This window comes from Lemur catta, chromosome 9, assembly GCF_020740605.2.
Source record: "Lemur catta isolate mLemCat1 chromosome 9, mLemCat1.pri, whole genome shotgun sequence".
In the NCBI taxonomy this organism is placed as follows: domain Eukaryota; kingdom Metazoa; phylum Chordata; class Mammalia; order Primates; family Lemuridae; genus Lemur; species Lemur catta.
The window spans coordinates 11,212,038-11,233,240 of NC_059136.1; the positions used below are offsets into that span (position 1 = coordinate 11,212,038).

General features: G+C 40.4%; 1 protein-coding gene across 5 annotated transcripts in view; it reads left to right on the plus strand.

Annotated features, from left to right (window-relative positions):
• Positions 1-21,203, plus strand: part of MCTP2 (multiple C2 and transmembrane domain containing 2) — a 224,358-nt gene that overhangs the window by 54,799 nt on the left and 148,356 nt on the right. For all 5 annotated transcript variants that reach the window (XM_045561772.1, XM_045561774.1, XM_045561773.1 and 2 more), the window contains 2 exons: positions 9,391-9,453; positions 10,635-10,743. In XM_045561772.1, coding sequence (XP_045417728.1) covers positions 9,391-9,453; positions 10,635-10,743 — 172 coding nt within the window. The remainder of the gene's footprint in view (positions 1-9,390; positions 9,454-10,634; positions 10,744-21,203) is intronic.

Below are 21,203 nucleotides of genomic sequence, written 5' to 3' on the forward strand. Positions count from 1 at the left end.
GGACTCAGAACTAGAGATCCAGAAAAGTTGGTCACAAAAGGAAGACATTTTTCTGTGTCTACCGTGTCCTTTTAAACACAGGGATAATCATAGTGGTTAAATGGGCTTATTATCATGGTCAATGACTAACAATCATGAAAGGAAGGATTATTCCCCCCTCCCCAACCTCCACGTAGTTCCACAATGGGGTGTGTCCTTCCCTGACATTTCATTTGGCAGTTGGCGCCGTAAATAACTAGCTTTGGTGCTAGCGTGTGTGGGTGAGTTGGGTCATTGAGAGAAGTTCCCCATTGAGATGGTTCCAGAAACTGCCTGGCAACTGCAGTGCTTCAGTTTAATGACCACAGAGAAGCAAAGTGACAAACCACAGAGGAGGGGAAGCAGCTTCCGTTTGCAAGATTAAACGAGTGCCTCCGTCTCTCTACACTTCAACGATGTGTTCTACTTTTGTTTGATCTCAAAAATCATACCTCAACATCGTGCTGTCAGCCAGGCAGGTGTGTAAGCCACACCCCAGGATTTTCTAGGGGCTGGCCCTCCCTTTTCTTCTTCCTTCCTCCTTCCCCACCTGTTGGGCACGTACTATGCACTGATGCTGATCTAGACACTAGAGACACAGTCGTGAAAAAACAGACGAAACCACCTCCCTCACGGAGCGCCTCTTCTGAAGGGTTGCAGGTTATAGATACATTCAGAGAGTGATGTGTCATGGAGAGAAATAAGCAGAGAAAACGCCGGGGTGGAGGTGTTACTGTTTTGAACAGAGTGGTCAGAAAAATCTATTCTGAGAAGATAAGCTTTTTGCAAAGATGTTGAGGGGAGGAAGCAAGTTAGGTGTGTATCTGGAGAAAAAGCATTTGAGAAGGAGAGAACAGCAAGTGTAAAGGCCCCACCCAGGGTGGTAAGAGTGTGCCTGGTGTTTCCAAGAAGAGCAGAGACTCAGTGTGGCTGGGGAGGAGAGGTGGGGACAGTGGGGGCAGATGTCAGAGGAGCAGCAGAGGCCAGATCACGTAGGGCTTTCCCACCCTGCCAGGCATGTCTAGCAGACTATAACATCCGCTGCTCACTGCATGAGCAGGGTACGAAGGGACCCAGCAGGCTCCACGCTGTGCTGCTCACAGCAGGGCAGAATGGTGAGCAGCGTGTGGGCAGTGCTTGCTGGACCTGCTGAGACCCTGGGGACAGCAATGAGTGGAAGCTTTGCCTTGGACGAGAGCTGTGGCAAAGCTGTGCACAGGCTGGTGGGCTGAGCGTAGGGACAGGCAGCACTGTCCTGAGGCTTCATCAGCCAGCCCTCTCACTTTGCCCTGGTGACAGTGGCGGCAAGGATGTTGGTGGGAATTAAGGGAGGACTCGGGTTGCTGACCACGTTCATCAAGATTTTTGCTCCGCTCACTCTACCCCAAACATCCAGTGTTTCCCTACCACTACTACCAGCATAGTCACAATAGAAGAGCAACACCAATACCAGTTACGGAGAGATCGTGTGTCAGGAACTGTGCTAAGTGCTGTGTAAATATTAACTTACACCACGTCCATTGGGTTTCCTCTGTATACAGAGAGCCTATCGCAGTGTTGGCTCTCTCTTACAAAATGCCCTTGAATGAATGCATTTTTCTCCTCATAGTCTGTAAGGTGTGCATCTTTTTTGCTCCATTGAGAAATGTTCCCGTATCTTGAATTTTAAGTAAGTGTTTCAAGGACGTAAAGCTAGGAAGTAGCAGCTGTGGGATTTGAATCCAGGGCTTTCAGACTCCAGAGCTTCATTCACTCCTGTGCGGGGCTGCCTCTCAAGAGGGCAGGCGACGTGTGCTGGTTTCGGATGCTCTGGGCACAGGTGCGGTGCGGTGAGAAAAGCGGAGTACCCGGATGTTGGGGGGGGGGGGGCGGCGGCGCCAGCATCCTCAGGGAGGCTCACTCTCCTGCTTCCCTTTGGTCACCATTTAATCTCTTGGCTCAGCATCTTTATATGCGAATTGGTGATAACTAATAACTATAGGCTCCTTATAAAAATTAATAGGAGCGTGTATTTGTAAATTAGAAAGTGCTAAGCCATGTGAAAGGAATTATTCTTTTAAAGTACCTCCTGCTAGTAAGCATGCAGAAAATTTTATAGAAAATGTGTCCACTGACCTAGTGGACAGATATTGCTGAATATGTAAAGAAAGATTTTAAAGCATGACACCAGGGGCTGGCAAACTTTTTTGTAAAGGGCCAGGTAATAAATATGTTTGGTTTTTTGTGAGCCGTAAGGTCTCTGTCACAACTACTCAATTCTGGTGTTGTAGTGTGACATCAGCCATAGGCTGTTTATTAATAAATGAATAGGTGGAGCTGTATTGCTTTATTTGCAAAAACAATTGGTGGACTGGACTTCCCTCATGGGCTGTAATTTGCTGACTGCTGTCTTATACCATCATGTGATTGAGTAAGGTGTATGTACACACACACACACACACACATCCACACACACACAAATGATTTACCTTTTGTGTATTAGACAGTCAATGCTCCAGGGTGATCTCTTTTAGAGAACAATCTTGGGGATGAGATAAAACTAAATTCATATACCTTGATTATATGATCCATAACCTCCTGAAAAGTTATGTAAAAATTGAATAGGAACAGATAACCATTTGGTGGACCTAATTTTTTCTGAATATACATTCAATTTTGATCTCTAATTGTCATGTAGCTCATTTTTTTTATTCTGTCACTGTGTCCAGTACTGCTTAATGGTCAGTGAAGTTATCTGATCTTTTTTGCTTATGTTATCACTTCCTTTGCCCTGTAGGTATTTATGTTTGTGATATCTGTTGTCTTAAATATTTATACTGTCAGTAGACTAGATGTGGGTTACATATTAAATATATATTATATATATGTATCCTTTGCTACATTCATATGCTTTAATAGAATAGTTTTCGAACATGATATAAATTGATCTGCTCAGCCAGTTTTTTACTCTTATTTAGCTTTCCTGGATGTGGGTTTATGTCTTCTTCCACTGAAATTTAAACAGCCAGTCATTGCTTACATAGTTGTAATTTGGCTTCCTGTGTGTGTTTCATAGTAAGATCCTTCAGAGAGCCATATGGGAGGTGGTGTTTGTACAAGATCACATTCAGTGTATACAAAAGGAAAATGTTGTTTATTCACATCAGTGTCTTGCTCTCAAGATCTTTGGTGACTACAGGAGATTTTATTTTTTAAATAATTGATCTGTTGCTTCTAATCTTTCCCCATATCCTGCTGCAATTTAATAAATTTGCATTCTTATAGATGGGGGATTCTCATCTAAAGGGAATGCGAATGATGTATTACCTTCCCATAAATTTCAGTTTAGCAAGGTAGAATGGCACTATAAATGCAACCTCGCTTTCATTAAAAAAAAAAACTTATCTGAAAGACAGTGATATGTTGTGCAAGAGATGACTAACCTCATACTAAAGTTCATGCCAAGATGTTAATGCTGCATTTCTGAAAGCTTGTATGTAATTAGACAGCTTTGTCATATTGAGATTTATTAGCTTTGATGAAATTCAAATTTATTTTTTCCTGAGTATGTGCTTGAAAAAAAATTGTTCCAAATCATTAAAACTGGTGCTTATTAGATAAACAATCTATAATGCACCCATACAATGGAATACTATTTGTTTGACAATAAAAAGGAATATATAGAGATGACAGCTTGGATGAATTTCAAAGACATTAAGCTGGCTAAAAGTCTCAAAGGTTTATATACTGTATGATTCCATTGCTATATTTTGGAAAAGATAAAACTATATGTTGAAAACAGATCAGTGCTTGCCATGGGTTAGGAGTTGAAAGATTTGACCACAGTGAGATAACATAGCACAAAGGAGATTTTTCAGGTGATAGAACTAATCTGTATCCTGATTATGTTGGGAGTTATACAAATATATACAGATATTAAAAATTTTCGCAGTGTACACACATGAAAAATGTCAATTTTATAGTGTATTTTTTTAAAGTAAAATTTTTTTTTAGAAAGCAACCTAGAGGGCTTGGTTATGCTTACTGAGAGTGTTAAAAAATATCTTCTCATGATAGTAGTATACTAAGGATTTCTCATGAGACAAATATTAGTGGTGTTCTTTTTAATGAAAAACTAAGTTATTGATGAAATTACTAGATTTACAAAGAAGGTGAAAATAATATAACTTCTACTCAGTGGATAATACCTCCGGCACCATGCAAGAGTGTGAGGGAATATTCAAAGTTATGTGTCTCCTAGCGGCTATAACTTGGTCCTCCTGTGCATATGGAACATTTTGCTGTTCTTTATGGTAATCACTTTCCTACCTTGGTGTTTATATATGGTGTATGACAGTTATGGTGGCTGTGGGAACCATAACTTTAAGTTCTGTGACTTTTCTGTGAGTAAAACCAGCCATAATGTTGAATTAATGTCTTTCTTCACATTGAATTTCCATGTTGTTGTAAGTGGAAGACTTATAACATGTTCGAATAAAAGCTCTGTCTTCATTTCTGATAGCCTGTAAATGATAGGGGTTATGTGAACTGATTTTTCAGTTAATTAACATCATTATTAAGTACAGTGAGGCCAACTTGGGAAAATGTTTATGGTGGGCTGGTCTGGGGGGGTGTTGTTGTTTAAGCACCTTTTTGTCCACTCCTACACTTGAAGATGGAAGATACCAGACTGCCATGATCTTCAGCTAATAACATACACTTTAAAGAGAAATTCTCATCCTATCCCAGTAGTTTTGTGGAATTGTCCTCAAACGGGATTGGTTTTATGGAGTATTGATTCATTTAATGAAACTGGAGACCATAGTAGAGGATTTTCAGGCCTCAGAGCATCAGATAGTACTGGTTACTGTTGGCTCTGCCAGTGAAGGTGTGGTTATTGGTATTTAAATCAGGCAGAAGTTGATTGAATTTCTGGGAAATGGTAGTGCATGGTGTAAAGGGCATACAAATAAATCTTTTGACACTGGGAGAGTAGAATAAGGTTCTGATTGTTGTCATAAAGTGGTCTTCAGATAGTCCTGCCCAACTCACCTGAGGGTACTTCTGTACCCTCAGGTACACATAGAGGAGATACCAAGAACCAAGGGAGAGATTGTTTGGCAAAGGACCTGCCACCTCCGTTCTTGTCTGCTATCATTCCAAGCTGAGCACCACACTGACCATGGGGGCTCTTTTCCTGCCTAGGCTGTGGTGGTACTCAGGGCCAGGGGGATATAGCAGCTGAAGTGCCAGGGCCCTAGAAATAGCTCAAAGTGTCTGAAATGACCCTCGATCCTATGTGAGTTAATCTAAATTGAACAAGATGTATTACAATCTAGGGACAGCGGTGAGGAAACTTTTCATGTTGGAAGGCTGCATTACTTTAACTGTAATCAAATAAGGCCACATTCAAAAAAATTAAATTAGATATAGTTAACAATGTACATTATTTTCTAAACATCGAATTACTATGTATTTAATAATTTAAAAAATGAAAAATATTTGTTAATTTTAAAGTTAACTAACCTTTTAATGACTTTGTTGTATCTGCTTTTTGTTGGAAAGCATTTGAATATTTGGTTGCAGCATGGAGGTTCGCAGTTTCAGTTGATCCTCTGGATTGGTATCAGTCATTTGTGACCTTAAGGGCCTCTTGATTTGGGTTAGGCGGGAGAATGTAGATTCATAGCAATAAGTTGAAAGCAAGAAAACATTTTTCGGGCATGTTGCTGAAGGTGTAGGTATTCTGAATTTTTCCATTTTTCAGTTGAATCTTTCTTCACATCACACAATGACTTTAAAATGTCATCTACTGGAAACTCAATCAGTTCCATCTATACTTCTTTAGGTGCCTTGGTGATGTCAACTAGGTGAGGCTGAAATGCTAATTTAAGTGTGACATCATCATGATTCTCAAAGTCAGTGAACTTTTCATTGTATTCTCCAGTTAATAGGTCTGTAACAGCTGTGTATTCTTCAAATGATTCACATACATCATCCTGCTCATCAATGACCTTTGCTAACTGGAGAAAATGTTCATCCAAAATTTCCTTTTGAAGAAGATGTGTTCTGAAAAAAGCTAGCATTTTTTCAAAATGCTTGGCTTTTTTGCCACGTATCATATATAGACTTAGTTTTACTTCACGAAGAAATATTCACATGATTTTGATTTGACATGATATCATACACAGAAGTGCTACATTCCTATAAAAATCTTCTTTCAATAATTCATATTGCTGATTCTATTCCTCATAAAATTTAATTATCTGTTTTCACAGAGATAAAATTTTGGCTAACACCTGTCCCTGCGATAGCCAACCCACTTTAGAGTGAATAGGGCAAATCCACACTGAATTCCTCATCATCCAATTTAGCATGTTACGAAACTGACAATGCCATGTTGCATTTGCTTGAATATAGTTAAAAATACTTATGACTTGTTGTAAAGTGTCACTTAAAATAGTAGCTTTGGAACAGAGATTTTGCTGATGCAAGATACAATGAAAAGAAATGAGAGCATCTGGATCTGTTAATACAATACTTTTTTTTAATCTGTGCAATAAACTCTTCATGTTTTCCTGTCATGGAAGGTGCACTATCTGTACATACACTCGCTAAATTTATCTAATTCAATCCAACTTCACGACATTTATCTTGAAAGTTTTTGAAGATATCTATTCCCTGTCCTGTTTGCAAGAGTGCCCAAAGCGAGTAATACCTCCTAACAAAGAAAATCTTCTGTTATGACCTGAGTGAAGTGTAAAATCTGCGCCAAGGGAGTAGTATCAATTGAATCACACAGAGTGATTGGATAATGTATATTTTCCTTTTGAAGTATTGCATGAAGTTCTGTTAAGTTGAAGGCTAATTTATGTGGCCGATCAGTTATGGTTCTCCTTGAAAGAGGCAGTTGTTTGTACTTTGAAACGTTGTCAGGGTCTAAGCATCCTACGACTTTGACAGTGCATTCTTTCACAATTCCTACATCACTGAATGGCTTCTGTTTTTTCCTGAGTATATAAGCTGCTTTGTAAGTTGCTTCAGTGGCATTATTTCCAGGTCTTATTTCTGCTTGAAAGAATTGTCTTTGCTTTTGCTTTTCATCTTTTAATTTCTTTAATACAACCTTTCAAGCCTCTCCCTCTAATTTACAATATTTGTGGTCCTTATGAATGTTATAATGATGAGCATTGAATTTCTTTAATGTTGATATTGCAGTACCACAAAGCAAGCAAATCATCTTATCTTTAGCAGAAACAAGGTAATATTTGCAATTCCTAATCCTCATTAAAAAATCTGTTGTCTTCCTTCAGCATTCTTTGGTCTTCTTTGACAAGATAGGCTGTTAAGCAGACAGAATTTAAAAATACTGTCAAGCTGTGTAACTGTTCACAAATTCCACTTCAAACAGAAACACGGTGCACCATTGTCAAAAGCTTGATAACAGACTGGCGTATTTGACCCCCATAAACTCTTGCCAACCAGCCTCATGCAGTAGTGGCACCAGTCAGGCAGGGGTAGTTAGAACTAAATCAATTTAGTCAATTTAACTCTCAGTTTAGCCCTTATGGCTTACTAATGCTCTAATTGTGCCAGTCAATCTGGGAGGATTATTTTGTGGAAACATTTTATTCTTTGATATTTTAAATATGTTCATTTTAAAAATAAAAATATAAAAGATGAACAAAAATGTATTAAAAATAAAAGGATTTGTTCTGTGAAGTTTGGATTCAGTCAAAAGGCCACACTTAAGGACCTAGAAGGCCTCATGTGGCCTTAAGGCTGCAGGTTCCCCACCCCTGGCCTAGGGATGTAGACCTGGTGCTGTTGGGGAAATTGGCAGGTGTGAGAACTACGGCTTTGAAGAACTAGCTATAGGGCTTCTGTTCCTCCCAGCTAGGGCACTGTGAGGCTCCAAGCTTCTTGTGCTCACGGCTCATTCCTGCCCAGTGGCAGCCTTTCTTGATGTCACTGCAGTGGGCCAGAGAGCCCATGCTTGTTTGCAACTCCCCAAGATCTCTCTTGGGTGCTGAGAAATCACCCTCCTAGTCTGGAACTGGGCTTGTATTTCTTCCTACAGCTCCATCTGAGAGAGTGAATGTGTGTCTTGGAAGGCAGCCTGCCACCCGGCAGGATCTCTGACTTGTGCCTGGGACCTCCCTGATGTTTGCTGTGCATGGAAAGGACCCATGTCATCAGTGCCCCTGGTCCCCGCCTCCACCCACAGTGGCTTATGTTATCTGAGCAACCTCTGCCTGCCTGCTTTCTGGCTCCAAACTGGCCCATAGCTTGGAGTCACCCAGCCTTCTTTGGAGGACAAAATCCCATCTTTTTTACAAAAGAAGTCAGCCCTACCTAATGTGCCAAACAGGAACATCCTCAAATTTCTGGGAGGCCATTTGCTTGGGTCTCCTCCACTCTGCCTGTCAATGAAGGCAGCTGCCTTCACATTCAGCCCAGGAATCTCAGAAGTCCTGGAGCTCTTCTGGACTCCTCGTTTGTGCATGTAAAACCTGGCACAACTGAGAAGTCTACCGTACCCCACACTCAGTACTCAATGATACAAGTTTCATTGCCGTGTGTTATCATTTCCTGGGTATGGGAGGTATATTTAAATTAGGAAACACAGATGCCTCCCATTCTGAGGTCATTTGTTCAGAATTTGCATTTCCTAGTTTGGGTTTGGTGATTGTATAGCGGCTAGACCCATGGAGGTACGGTTTGAGGAAAGTCAGATCACATTTTCAAATGTTTTCTACGTGACTGACATACTTAGTGCTCTGCATCCCGATCTGCCCATTTCACTCTGGAGGCTGCAGGCCAGGCAGGCCCACCTGAGAGGGACCTGGCAGAATGGTCCTGCTGTTCCACTTCCTGCACTAGAAACAAAGCTTAATAGTTGCACCCTAAGCCCATGGATGGACTAGGGATGCCTGAGTGGCCCAGCAGGTAAGGTAAGTGCAACCACTCTTACCCACACTCTGATGGATGACTTAGGTGGCAGAGGCTACGGCCAGATTGATGCCACTAAGGCCACTTCTCCTTGCCAACTCTTGCCACACCAACAGGAAGGCAGCCCGCACAGCTGAAACTGGGTATGCAAAAATCAGATTTCCAAAGAGAAAGACCTGAGGGACTATAGCGGTCCACAACATTTTGGGCACCAGGGACTGGTTTCACTTCCTGCTGGGCGCCCCCGTATCCCTCTCCTGGTTCCTAAGTTTCGTGGAAGACATTTTTCCATGGACCAGGGTGGAGCTATGGAGCTCTGAAGCCCCATCCCTAACAGGCCAAGGGGTACAGGTCTGCGGCTCGGGGTTGGGGACTGCGGTGATAGAAGACATCTTGGTATTCTATTTGCTCTTTTAAAGCATACTTTTTTTTTTCCCCCAGAAGCTATGTGGCAGCGGTGATCTGAATGCTTCTATGACATCTCAACATTTTGAAGAACAATCAGTAAGTGGCATGCCTTAAAAATAAACACTAAAGTAAATGTTGTAACTATTTCTCATCGATATTTGGGTTTGTATTCTTTTTGCCTCTTTTATTCCAAAGAATGCTGAACTATATCTATGTACAAATACAGGCCTTGGAAATTTGACCTGGATGAAATTAATTCAGTGTCTATTGATTTGTCAGACTGGGATGGATTCTTCTAAAAATACAGAGCAGCTATGAAATCGAGTGAGATAGTAAAGGAGATAAAACCATTTTGAAGTGCTTTGAAACTCTGAAAAGAAGGCTGTCAAGGGTGGCTTAGCCGCAGGATCAATTAATTGAATGTCCAATAATTGAACGATAAATGATTTTATCTGTCCTCTAACTTTGAGGACAGTAAAGAGTTTGAACCAGCTCAAAACTTTAATTGAACTCATGTAATAAATATTTGAAAATAGACTTGCATTTGACATTACGGCCCACAGGAGTCGATGCATATCTGTAGATAGAAGTGACTGAGCCAGAGGATGTGAGATGCCGAGGATAAGAGTAGGGGACACGGAATGAGAGAGAAATGTGGGAAAGCCAGGAGAGCGCTGGGCAGAGGCAGTGTCCCACATGGACCCAGGCAAGGAGCATGTGTTTGGATGGACACGCAGGCTCAGGAGGGGGTCTGCAGAGTGTGGAGATCTGAAATGTGATCACACGTGGAGGAGGTCTCCCAGAGTTGGCAGGGCTTGGTGGGAAGTGGGACAAGCAGAGGGAGACAGTTTACATCTGAGCTTAGAAGCTGCATGTCTTCCTGCTATTTCCTCTCTCAGGGTTCTACTGTAAGTTTAAGTTTTATAGTAAGAAATCTTGCAGTTAATGAGGGTGTTTCAGAGGTTGGCGTACCACTTATCTACTTGGAAGGACATACTCTGGTTTCTCTTCAGATCGTATAATTCTTGGACAGTTCATTATGCAAAGATATAATCACAATTGCCTCTGAATTCTGGTAAAATCCCACTGGGGAGAAATATAAAGGACTTGTTAATGAAGCATTGTAACCAAGCCATCCAAATGAGTGGGAATTGGAGAGGACAGGTGACCCTCATGGTGACCTTTCTTTTTTCCCCTCTTAATTTAAGAAGTGTCTCTGAAATTCTCTTGAATGGGCCCAAGACCCACTGACTTAACCACCTTCTCCATCTGTGTAGTCTCTTGGGGAAGCAGGTGATGGCTTGAGTCACCTGCCCAGCTCTTTCGCCTACCTCCTCACCATACACCTGAAGGAAGGCCGGAACCTGGTGGTGCGAGATCGCTGCGGTAAGTCGACCTTTTCTATCACAGCATAGTTTAGGACAGACCAGAGCTCAAATCGAAGCCTTTCCAGGCATAACACATTTGCACTAAATTAGTTAAACACATTGACCCTTACTATCATTTTTTATTATTAAATTAATAATAATAATCACATTAAGCTGTTTTAGAATGAAATGAGATAACTCTGATAGCTATATGCCTGGCACACAGCAGCTGCTCAAGAAAAGGTTCCCTGGATCCTACTTCTCTAATCATCCACAAGAAAGATGTGAATACACCCTTAGTGTAAGGTCATCAGATATCCAAATCGATGGAGATTATCCTTTAAACCAACTCCCTTTTGCTTTGAAATTCTATTGAGCTTGCTCTAATAGCTATTATTTGTTTGTGTTTGCTTTATTTACCTGTTCCACATGTCTCTATACATTTCCACAACTATATACCAATATATATTTTTAAATTAAGATGGTTGTAAAATATTCATATTGTTCTTCAGTAAGCTTTTTTCTTACTTTACAAATCTTCAAGATTGACTGTTTTCCCATATAAATATATCTCCTATCATTTAAATATTGCTAATACTCCGTAGTGTAATGTTGTATATGCCTGTTCCTCTACTGAGGATAGCTGCTTCCTACTTTCTCAGCAGTATAAATGATGCTGTAATGAACATATTGTATATGCCTCTGTGCACAGATAAGGCTATACCTTAGATAAAAATAGCACGTGTTTAAGAGTGGACAGGGGAGCCCAACCACCTGGGCTCAAATTTTGGCTTCTCTGTTCATTGCTATTTGATTTAAGAATATTCCTTGACGCCACAATGCCTTAGGATCCTCATTTGTAAAACAAGAAGAGTGATGTTAACCTACCTTAGGGGTTATTGGGAGGATGGTAGGCATTAACTTATATAAAATGTCTGGTTTTCAATTGAGTTTTTTCTTCTAAGTTTTTATAATTCTTTATAATTTTTAGCATTGATGGTTTTTAACATATATATTGAATATATTTTTCTCCCAGTCTGTCACTTATCTTTAATTTTATGGCCACCTTTGTCCTTCAGAGGTTTTTTCATTTCTCTGTAAGCAGATACATGTGTTTTATTCTTTATGGTCTTTTTATTTGGTTAATAGTTGGGGCCATTTTAGTCTAAAGAGTTCTGTGTGTTGCTGCAGGTCTTGCCCAGTGTCTCTTGTTGCTGCCTCTCTACTCTGCTTTGGGACATCTTTTCAATGAAGGAAGGGCCTTTTGACTGTTTGGTCTGTCATCTCTGTTTCTTATCTTTTCTTTCTCATTTTTCCCTTGACTTTTCTTTCAGGGAGAATTCCTCGGCTTGATCTTCTAGCTTGTGCATTTTCTTGTCAGTTGTTAACATTGTGCTGTTCTGTTTATGTGTTGTGTTGCCAGTTTTTCATTTTTATAGCAGTCTGTCTTTGTTTTAGGAATGAGATGATGCCATCTCTTTTTGAGAATACTAAGTATACATTTAAAACCCCCTGTCTGGTACTCTCTGTCTTGGATATAAGTATATTGTATTCCCTGCCCCTCATTTGTGTGTTTGGCTCTCTGGAGAGGTGTGTTCATCTTTCTGTTTGTGCGTTTCTGTTTGTGCATGCTGTTTTTGCTTACTATGTCCTGCCCTCAGTGGTGGCGAGGAGGGCTGGAACGTGCAGCTGGACAGGGCGAGCCAGTAGTTCAGGCTGGGTTCTTCCCATCCCTCCCGGTTATCACCTGCCACTTAAAGCCTTCCTCTCTGGATTGCGCCTGTGCGCAGTGTTCCTGCTTGTCCTCGAGTGCCTTTGCTGGCCCTTGCTCAGCCTCCAGGCATAGGACAGTGCTGGCCCTTCCGGCTCCCTGTGTGAGCTGCACCCGCCAGTCGCCCTGACAGTTGCTTCCTGCATCGGCTGCCTCCAAGACTGAGCACCACTAGCTCGCCTGCCACATACCCTCCCATCCTCCTATGCCATCTGCACCCCAGAAACTTTTGCTGTGACTCTCTACTGCTCATGTTTTGGGCTGTGGATTCTCCTACTAATTTGATCTTAACTGACTTCTGTCTTTCAGGACTGCATTAAGTATGTCCCTTTTTTCACCCTTAAATATAATCTCTCTCTCTCTCTGTCCTCTCCCTCCTTCTCCTTCCCCCCCACCCCCGTCTCTCTCTCTCCCCCAACCCCACCCCTCTCTCACATATTCTCTCAGATATAGCATTTTAAAATTCTGAAAAAAATTTCATTTTCTGCTTGTTGCTAAATAGTTTTTTAATCAAACCATAGTTTCTTATTTGTCAATTGTGCCTTTCTTGTTTCTATCATTGTTATAAACACATCCATTTTAATGGCTACATCTCTTATGTTATTTTTAATGTCTTGGGGCAGATAGCATTTCATGCCTGAAATAACACCTAAAGGACACGATCATAAACCAGTGTGATGTCGCCTCCCACAAATATCCTGACTATTGCTCCGAATCTGCACAATGTCCAGTGGGTGCTTCTGTCAAATAATGATCATCACTGAGTTAATTTTATGACAGCCTATCTGGAGATTAGAAATGTTCTAGAGAGAGTGTGTTTAACTTTATTAGGAAGAAAGTGTTCTTGAAATACGTGTCCTGTTTTAAATTTCCCCAGTAGTTTGTAACTTTGGCAACGTACGTAAGGCCCTAGACCTCTTCTGTCTCTCAGCTACTCCTTTTCCAGTTTTTCCCATCCTTTCTGGGAAAAGATCACTCACAGCCTTTACTGATGTGAGTTATCAGGCTACACTGCTGATGGTATATCGTGCTGATACAGTCCCAGCAGATTCCGAGCAGGTGGTCAGTAAGCTTATTGGATGATGCAGCCATCGCACACATTGGAACATGAACGACACGATAGGGTTCGTGTGCACGTGCGCCATACCCTGCAGTTTCAAGACCAAAGGAGAGACCATAGTCTGTGCTCCAACCCCAGCTGTTGTCCTCTCTATCTGTGTAGTTTCCTCAGAGTTAAAGCATCATGTGGGAATTTGGCTTTTATCTTGTGTAAAACTAATATAATCCAAGTATAAATACCTAGTAAGAATTCTAGGTCACAAACCATGCTGCTCCTGCACCTGTTTCTTTTGAAACCAGTAGTGACTGTCCTTGACTGTTTTGCTTTATTTACTGGCAAGATTAATCATTATCTATTAAGAAAATAGCCCACCCCCATCAAGTCCTTGTTTCTATAATACCGTGTGGGGTAGTGTGCCTTCCTGTGCTGTGACTGGGTTAATTTCTACTTGATTGTCACAAGTATTACATGAGTGACCAGGGCATGATCAAGAGCCTGCTCAAGGTGAGGCAGCATTTGAGTGTCCACTATGGATTTAAGAAGGGGTCCTACAGGAGAAATAACTACAACATTTATTGTATATTTCCAAATAGGTAGAAGAGAAGATTTGGAATGTTCCTAACACAAAGAAATGATAATTGTTTGAGGTAATGGATATTCCAATTACCCTGGTTTGATCATTACACATTTTGTGCATGTATCACAATATCACATGTACCCTATAAATGTGTATAGTTATTATATATTAATAAAATACATGTAGCATAGTGCCCTATATGTAGAAAAGTCAATAAATGATGAACCATTATAGTTATTAGTTATAATAACTAATGCCCCTGTTCCTGACTCCCAGTGCAGAGCTCATTTCTATGTTTGATGTCAGCTGCCTCGTCAGTGAACTGGGGCACTTGGTTCTTAACTTGTGTCAATTTGTCAATATCCCTGTGCCCTCTGTGCTCTGTCTTCAGCATAGGAGTTTGTTTATACCATTGACCCTTGAATGATGTAGGGGATTAGGGGTACCGACTCCTTGTATAGTCAAAAATCCACCTGTAACTTTTCACTCCCCTCAAACTTAACTACTAATAGCCTACTATTGACCAGAAGTCTTACTGATAACATAGACAGTAGATTAACACTTACTTTGTATGTTATATGTATTATATGCTGTATTCTTACAATAAAGTAAGATAGAGAAAAGAAAATGTTATACTATTAATAAAATCATAAGGAAAAAAATATACTTACTATTCATTAAGTGGAAGTGAATCAGATCATCACAAAGGTCTTCATTCTCATCATCTTCATGTTGAGTAGGCTGAGGAGGAAGAAGAGAAGGAATTGTTCTTGCTGCCTCAGGGGTGGCAGAGGCAGAAGAAAATTCATGTTTCAATGGACATATGTTGTTTAAACCCATGTTGTCCAAAGGTCATCTGTATTTTATTTTCCTTATGTGGAATCATGTATTTAATTTTTAAGTCAAAAATACAACTGATCTAATTGATCAAATATTGATTTTCAGTTATGACAGAGGCTCCTTCCAAGTGTCATTTGAATGTGTTTCAACCTTGATTGCAGAGGAGCAGCTCTAGGATCTTTAATTTCAATCGAGTAGTCTCTATTTTTGAATTTTTTGGGAGAATACTAGTTTTGATGAATCATTCTTTGCTAAGGAAAGAGTTCAGCATTTTCCTTGGATAGTTACATAATCACTACTGTTTATGTAACTTTCTGTCTAGAACATGGATCAGTAGATTTTTCATGTACAGGGCAAGATAGTAAATATTTTACGCTTTATGGGGTCATAAGTGACAACTATGCAACTCTTTAGGCATAGTGGGAAAGCACCCATAGACAATATGTAAACAAATGAACATAGCTGTGTTCCAGTAAAACTTTATTTACAAAAACAGGCAGTGGTCTAGATGACCCAATGGGCCAAAATTTCCTGGTCCCTGTCTAGAATATTATGGTCTGATTTTTGGATTCTTGCTCTAAGAAAACTGCTTCATAAACATAATTTAAAATAAAGAAGATATAATCTAATTAGGCAGTCGTCAAGATTTGGAGCTTATGCTTTCAATGGAAGTATCTAGGAAGCATCTTCGTGATATGTCATGAAATAATGCAACAAAATCTGGAGATACTGGGTAATAAAAAGTCATTTTTTTGATATTTCACCGAGCAGTTTAGTGAAAAATTATGGTATCCATCTCAGGAAAAGACAGTTCTGACAAATCCCAAGAAAGGGTATTAAAAAGTTCTTGTAGGGGTTGTGATTGCAGATAAGAACTTTTGGGCCACTTTGCCCATCAGGAAAAAGTGTGGAGAAGCCTCTCGGTGCCAGTGTGCCCTGTCTCTCCCTGTTATGATGCCATCGACGAGGGACTGGCAAGTGCACTTCGTGAGTAAAGCACTGTGAAGGCTTCATCTACATCACTCGATTCCCTGGCTCAGACACAGAGCTGGTTTGTTAAGTAGCCTATCAGGGTGGGCTTTTGGGATTTTTCTGGGGCTTTTTGTGAAGTTTGCTAAACTACAAATTTAGTAATTTTTCTTTGGTAAAAATCAGGAGGGAGTTCTGGCTTCGAAACAATAGGCAAGTTGTGCAATGGTGTTCAGAAAGGAGTATTGTGTAGTCCCCAGCCAGGACACTTCAGGGTCTTTAGTTGTCAACTTGTATATGTGCACAAACATGTGAGCATGCATTAAAAATAAATCAGAAAAACTTACTAGTCATCAAAAGGAACCAAGTTAGTGGGGTGACTAAGTGATAACTCCCTGTCATAGCATGTCTATATACCCATGAGTAATCGTGGATATAAGAATAGTGTCCTGGGAGGCTGAGAAGTTTGAATGAGGTAGCTTTAGAAGTATGGCTACATTTAGCAGATTGTTCCTTGCTGGTCGTTTTCCAGTTCTTCAAGAATTTCCTTTGAATCTCTGGCATGTGGCCCTACAGCCTTTACTAGACTAGGTCCTGGATTGGGGAGCTCAGGACTAAATTAAGTAGCCCTATTTTAAATTTCATTAGTTTTTTGCTGGATGACTTTGGTTGCTATGGTAATCTTTCTAAGAATGAATCTTACTTGAATGCCATAAATTGTCCAGGCATTGCCTTGCGCTCACCTCCTTTAGCAGCCTACAGGAGAAAAACCATGGCTCCCAGTGCAGAGCTCATTTCTATGTTCTCTGTTCTGTCTCTGTCACTGCCTCCCTGTCCCTGTCTGACCATTCCCTTGCCCCTCCTTATCCCTCTTATCTTATTTTCCTTTGCTCTTTCTACTCCCCTTTTTCTCATCCTAACTCTTTCCTTTTATTCCTTTGTATTCCCCATGTCCTTCCCATTTTTTTCCTGGGAGGTTATAAAAGATGTATTGTTTTTGATCCGATAAGCATATATATGCCTGTTTTAAGTTCTTGATCTGAGCCAGCGTAGTAGCTCTTGGTGGTCTTAAACTCTGAGATTGGTAAAGCAGAAGGAATATGATATGACTAGTTGCTTTTAAGTCCAGCTACTTCATGATTTGGTTGATGCACGGAGGAACTTGCACCCTGGCTCAATTTTCCGTGAAAGGGAAAGTGGCTGAGAGGGTACTTTGGTGTCTTAGAGCTGGTGGGGCTCATGCCAGCAGCCCTGTGCTCCAGGCCTGGCTTGAGCATCAGTGTCGTGATGTGGGCAGGTCTCTGGTCCTGGGAAAAATGCTCAGTTCATACCCTCTTGAATCCTACAGCATTAATACCTGGAAAGCAATAGACGCTACTTCAAAATCCTGTATTTCCCTTGATGTTAGGTGTTTGTACTACTTTGCTGCTGTCGACTGAAAGAATACTATGTTGCGAGTGCCCTCTTGTGGCCACTTTTTGGTGTTGCAAAAGGGAAAGAAAGGTCAATTGAAGTTCACTGTAACATTACTGGGGCCATAAAGATCATTCTAGCTGTAGGTTGAGGGTTGATGGTCTTCTTTTTGGTGTGAGTTTTAGGCCATGAAAATTCATGACCCGTTAATCCCCCCAAACTGCTCTCTTTCTTCACCTCCAGCACAGGTAGATATTTGACATTTGTTTTTAGGGCAATGACAATGTTCATATGCAGATTATAGGAAACATGCATTAGATAAGTCATTTTCATATTTGAAAGGAATGGTTTAGAGAAAAGATTACAAGACCTCAGAATAGTGTGAAAACTCTGCCATGTCATAGGTGTTTAGCACATTTGTAAAATATCAAAATGTCCAAATGTAAGGGACCTTGATTACAGTCCTGGTTTCCTTTTACAATTATACCATTTTTGTGGTTATGTGATTTTTTCTTCGTAAAGAAAAGATACTTTTCTATTAAGACCCAGAGAGAAACATATTCTTCTTGTTGCAGCTGTAATTGAAGGACAAGTGGGTGTTTCTAGAACTCTGTGTTGTGTGCTGAGCTTCCCAGCAGGTGTGTTCTGAATGGCATGTACTGAAGTATTTATTCCCTAGCCCTCTGGGCAGCTCCGCTGGGCTTGGGCCAGCCCCTCAGCACTCCCTCCCATATACCCTGCTGTGCCCTACATGTGACCATTTTCATCTGTGCCATGATGTGAAATTTGGGGGACACTGGGTAATAGCTAAGAGTCATAGGCTTTGGACACAGACTGTCAAGAGTTTGCATCCTAGCTCAGACATGGTCTAGGATAAGCCTGCTAGGCCTGTGCTTAGGATTAACCTGGTGCATGTGCTTGGAGGGACTTGTAGTGGGGTGGCAGGGCTGAAAAATTGTGCAATAAATATTAGCTATTATAGTCTGGTGGCGGGGGAGGGGAAAAGAGGGGATGGGTGAAATCACACCTAACGGGTACAATGTACACTATCTGGGTGGTGGGCACACTTATAACTTTGACCTCACACAGTACAAAAGCAATCCATGTAACCCAAACGTTTGTGTCCCCATAATATTCTGAAATTTTAAAAAAAGAATATTAAAATAAATAAATAAATATTAGCTATTGTAGTGTCAATTGTTATACTCATCCTTGGTAGAGTTATTCTTGCTTGGGTTTAGTTTTTTCATTTCCCTTGTAGGAAAGGGAAAGACTTCATGACTTTTCTGTTAGTTTTATTTGGGGCTCATCTTGCCAGTTTCTCCAAAATTTTTTGCACCTTTTGTATATCATTTGGCTTTTTTACTCTTTTTGATATAGATTTGTTCACCCCATCACCGCTGCCACCTCCAGTCTGGTGGTGATGGTTGTTAAAGGTGTTTTCTGAGGCCAGTTCCCATTTTCTGGGACACAGCAAAAATTAAAGAGAGGCTATCTTAAAAGGCACATCATTTGAATAAGGTCTCTGTTGTGGATTGATAGTTTTATCTTCCCCATCTTAAATTTGACCCAGAAAATTCCCCTCAAATATTGTAGTGACCTACGTGGGAGAAGCTGGCATGGAAGAAGGCTCACCACTAGGGCATTGCTCACTGGAGTTTTGAACTGACTGTGCTGCACTGATCTGATTTTTTAAATATTTTTCTATCTAATGGAAAATAGGGTCTGGTTTTTAAATTGTTTGATTACCTGCTATTTTGTTTTTTTTTAACCAAACACGTACTTTTCCATATTATAAAAATTTTATTTTGAGAAGAAATTAAAAGTTTCATAATGCATCATGCTTTTTAAAATCAACATTCCAAATTAGGTTTGTTCTAAATTTTTATTTATTAGGAGTAATGCCACAGCAAACATTCTTATGCCTAATTTGTGTATACAACTTTTTTATTACTTTGTAAGTTATTTATTCAGTTGGATTGAATATTTTCTGTTACATGATCTGAACATTTCAAGATTCTCATTACAGAATTGCCAGTTTCCCCTTGAGAAAGATCTAGTAATATTTTGCTGACCTACCAGTACCATGAAAGTGGTCCACTTTCCCTTTCTCACCTATATCATATGTAGAATATCAGTTTGATAGAGGGAAATGTTATCTTGTTTGTGCTTTAATTTGTATTTGTATTAATGATTTTGGACCCTTAAATATGTTTGGTTATGAGATATTTGCTTTTCTTTCTCTTGCATAATCTATTCCATCCATTGCTATTGCTCATTCTTCTGTTTTTGTTGCAAAAATCTTTTTTAGTCTTACTATTCTATTCTGGAGAGTGTCTTTTTTTATATTTTTATTTTTGCTTTTGTACCTAGAAAGGCCTTTTCTCTCTCGAGAGACATATTCTTCAACTCATATTTATTCTCTTTTCTGTCTGGTTTTACATTTTCCATCTATCTGTTTCATCTGTCTCAAGTTTATTTTGATTTCTGGCTTGGAGTAGGAACTTATTAATAGTTTTACTTTTGCCAAATGGCCATCGAACTCTAGGACTAAATATTTCTTTTCCTGATAATTTGACTGCCACCTTTTAATTATATATGAAAATGCAAGACACAGTGGAGTCTGCTTCTACAGTTTCTCTTTGATTCCTATGGATACATTCTTTTGTTCAAGTGCCAGCTCCATACTGCAGTGTCATCGTATTGAAAGGTCAGTCCTTGTTATTTTACAAAATTTGGGTTTAGCTTCTCATCGGAGTACCTTCTCTGAACACCAGATGGCATGAGATCATTGGTATGTTTGTGGGAGCAACAGAAACACATGTGGACCCCTGTAGCAGACAGACTGTCATTCACAATGCACACACCCACCCTGTAACACAGAAGTGCTTTTCCCTTTACTCATTGAGTTTTGGTAGCTTGCTGAGATCCTGCAGTTAGTGATTGGAGCTCAGTTTTTAAATTTGTTTCTATTTATTCCTTCTCCACTTGATACAGATCATCATTTGACATGTTTGTCCTAATAGCCATTAATGTATTCCCAGAGCTGAGCTCTTTCCTCTGAAAATTGTTGTTTGGTTCTGTTTTGGGAGTCTGTGCAAACTCATGGATGGATAAGAATGTCTTGATGCTCTATTGCTTTATAGAGTCAGTTTACCTGTTCTTTCAGCAGGATCCCATCTCAACTCCTGCAAAGTACCTTGAAGCAAAAGTGGGATGTCCTGCATCTGCTGCGTGTAAGAAATTGCCTTACACCCAACCGAAGATCATTGACTTGAATTTAATTTAACGTGTCTTCTATTTGCTTGAGCGGGACTTCTCTAGAGTGGGTGGTTTTATCAGTTGTTTATTTGTATATCACTGTGATAGCTGCTGTGTTGCATGCAGTGTCTCAAGTAGTTCTGATTTATTTTGTTCCATTGTCTGTGAAGTTGATAAGGGGTGTCCTGCTTCTGTGTATGTTGATATGTATCTGTGTACTTCCACGTGCCTGTGATTTACTCATGGCTTAGTTTGATTTTAGTCAGAGCATTGTACCCAGGGAGCCTGACACGTAATGGTGAAGGGCGTTGTTCTCCAGACTCTCTCTGTGGAACAGGTCACCCCACATCGTAGTAACAACCGTAGGTTTGTGGATTCTGGGAGTGCAGCTTTGGACCTGGGCCAGTGGAGATGGCTTGTCTTTGCTGCATGCTGACTATTTGGGGACCGATCCTCTGAAGACCTGAAGGTCTCCAGACTCCCATATTGTATACTGTGACAACTGGAAGACAAGGATGGTTCACAGGAGGCCGCTCCATGCAGGACGTCTTCCTCCCACCATGGCCGCCTCAGAGTCATCAGCTCAGG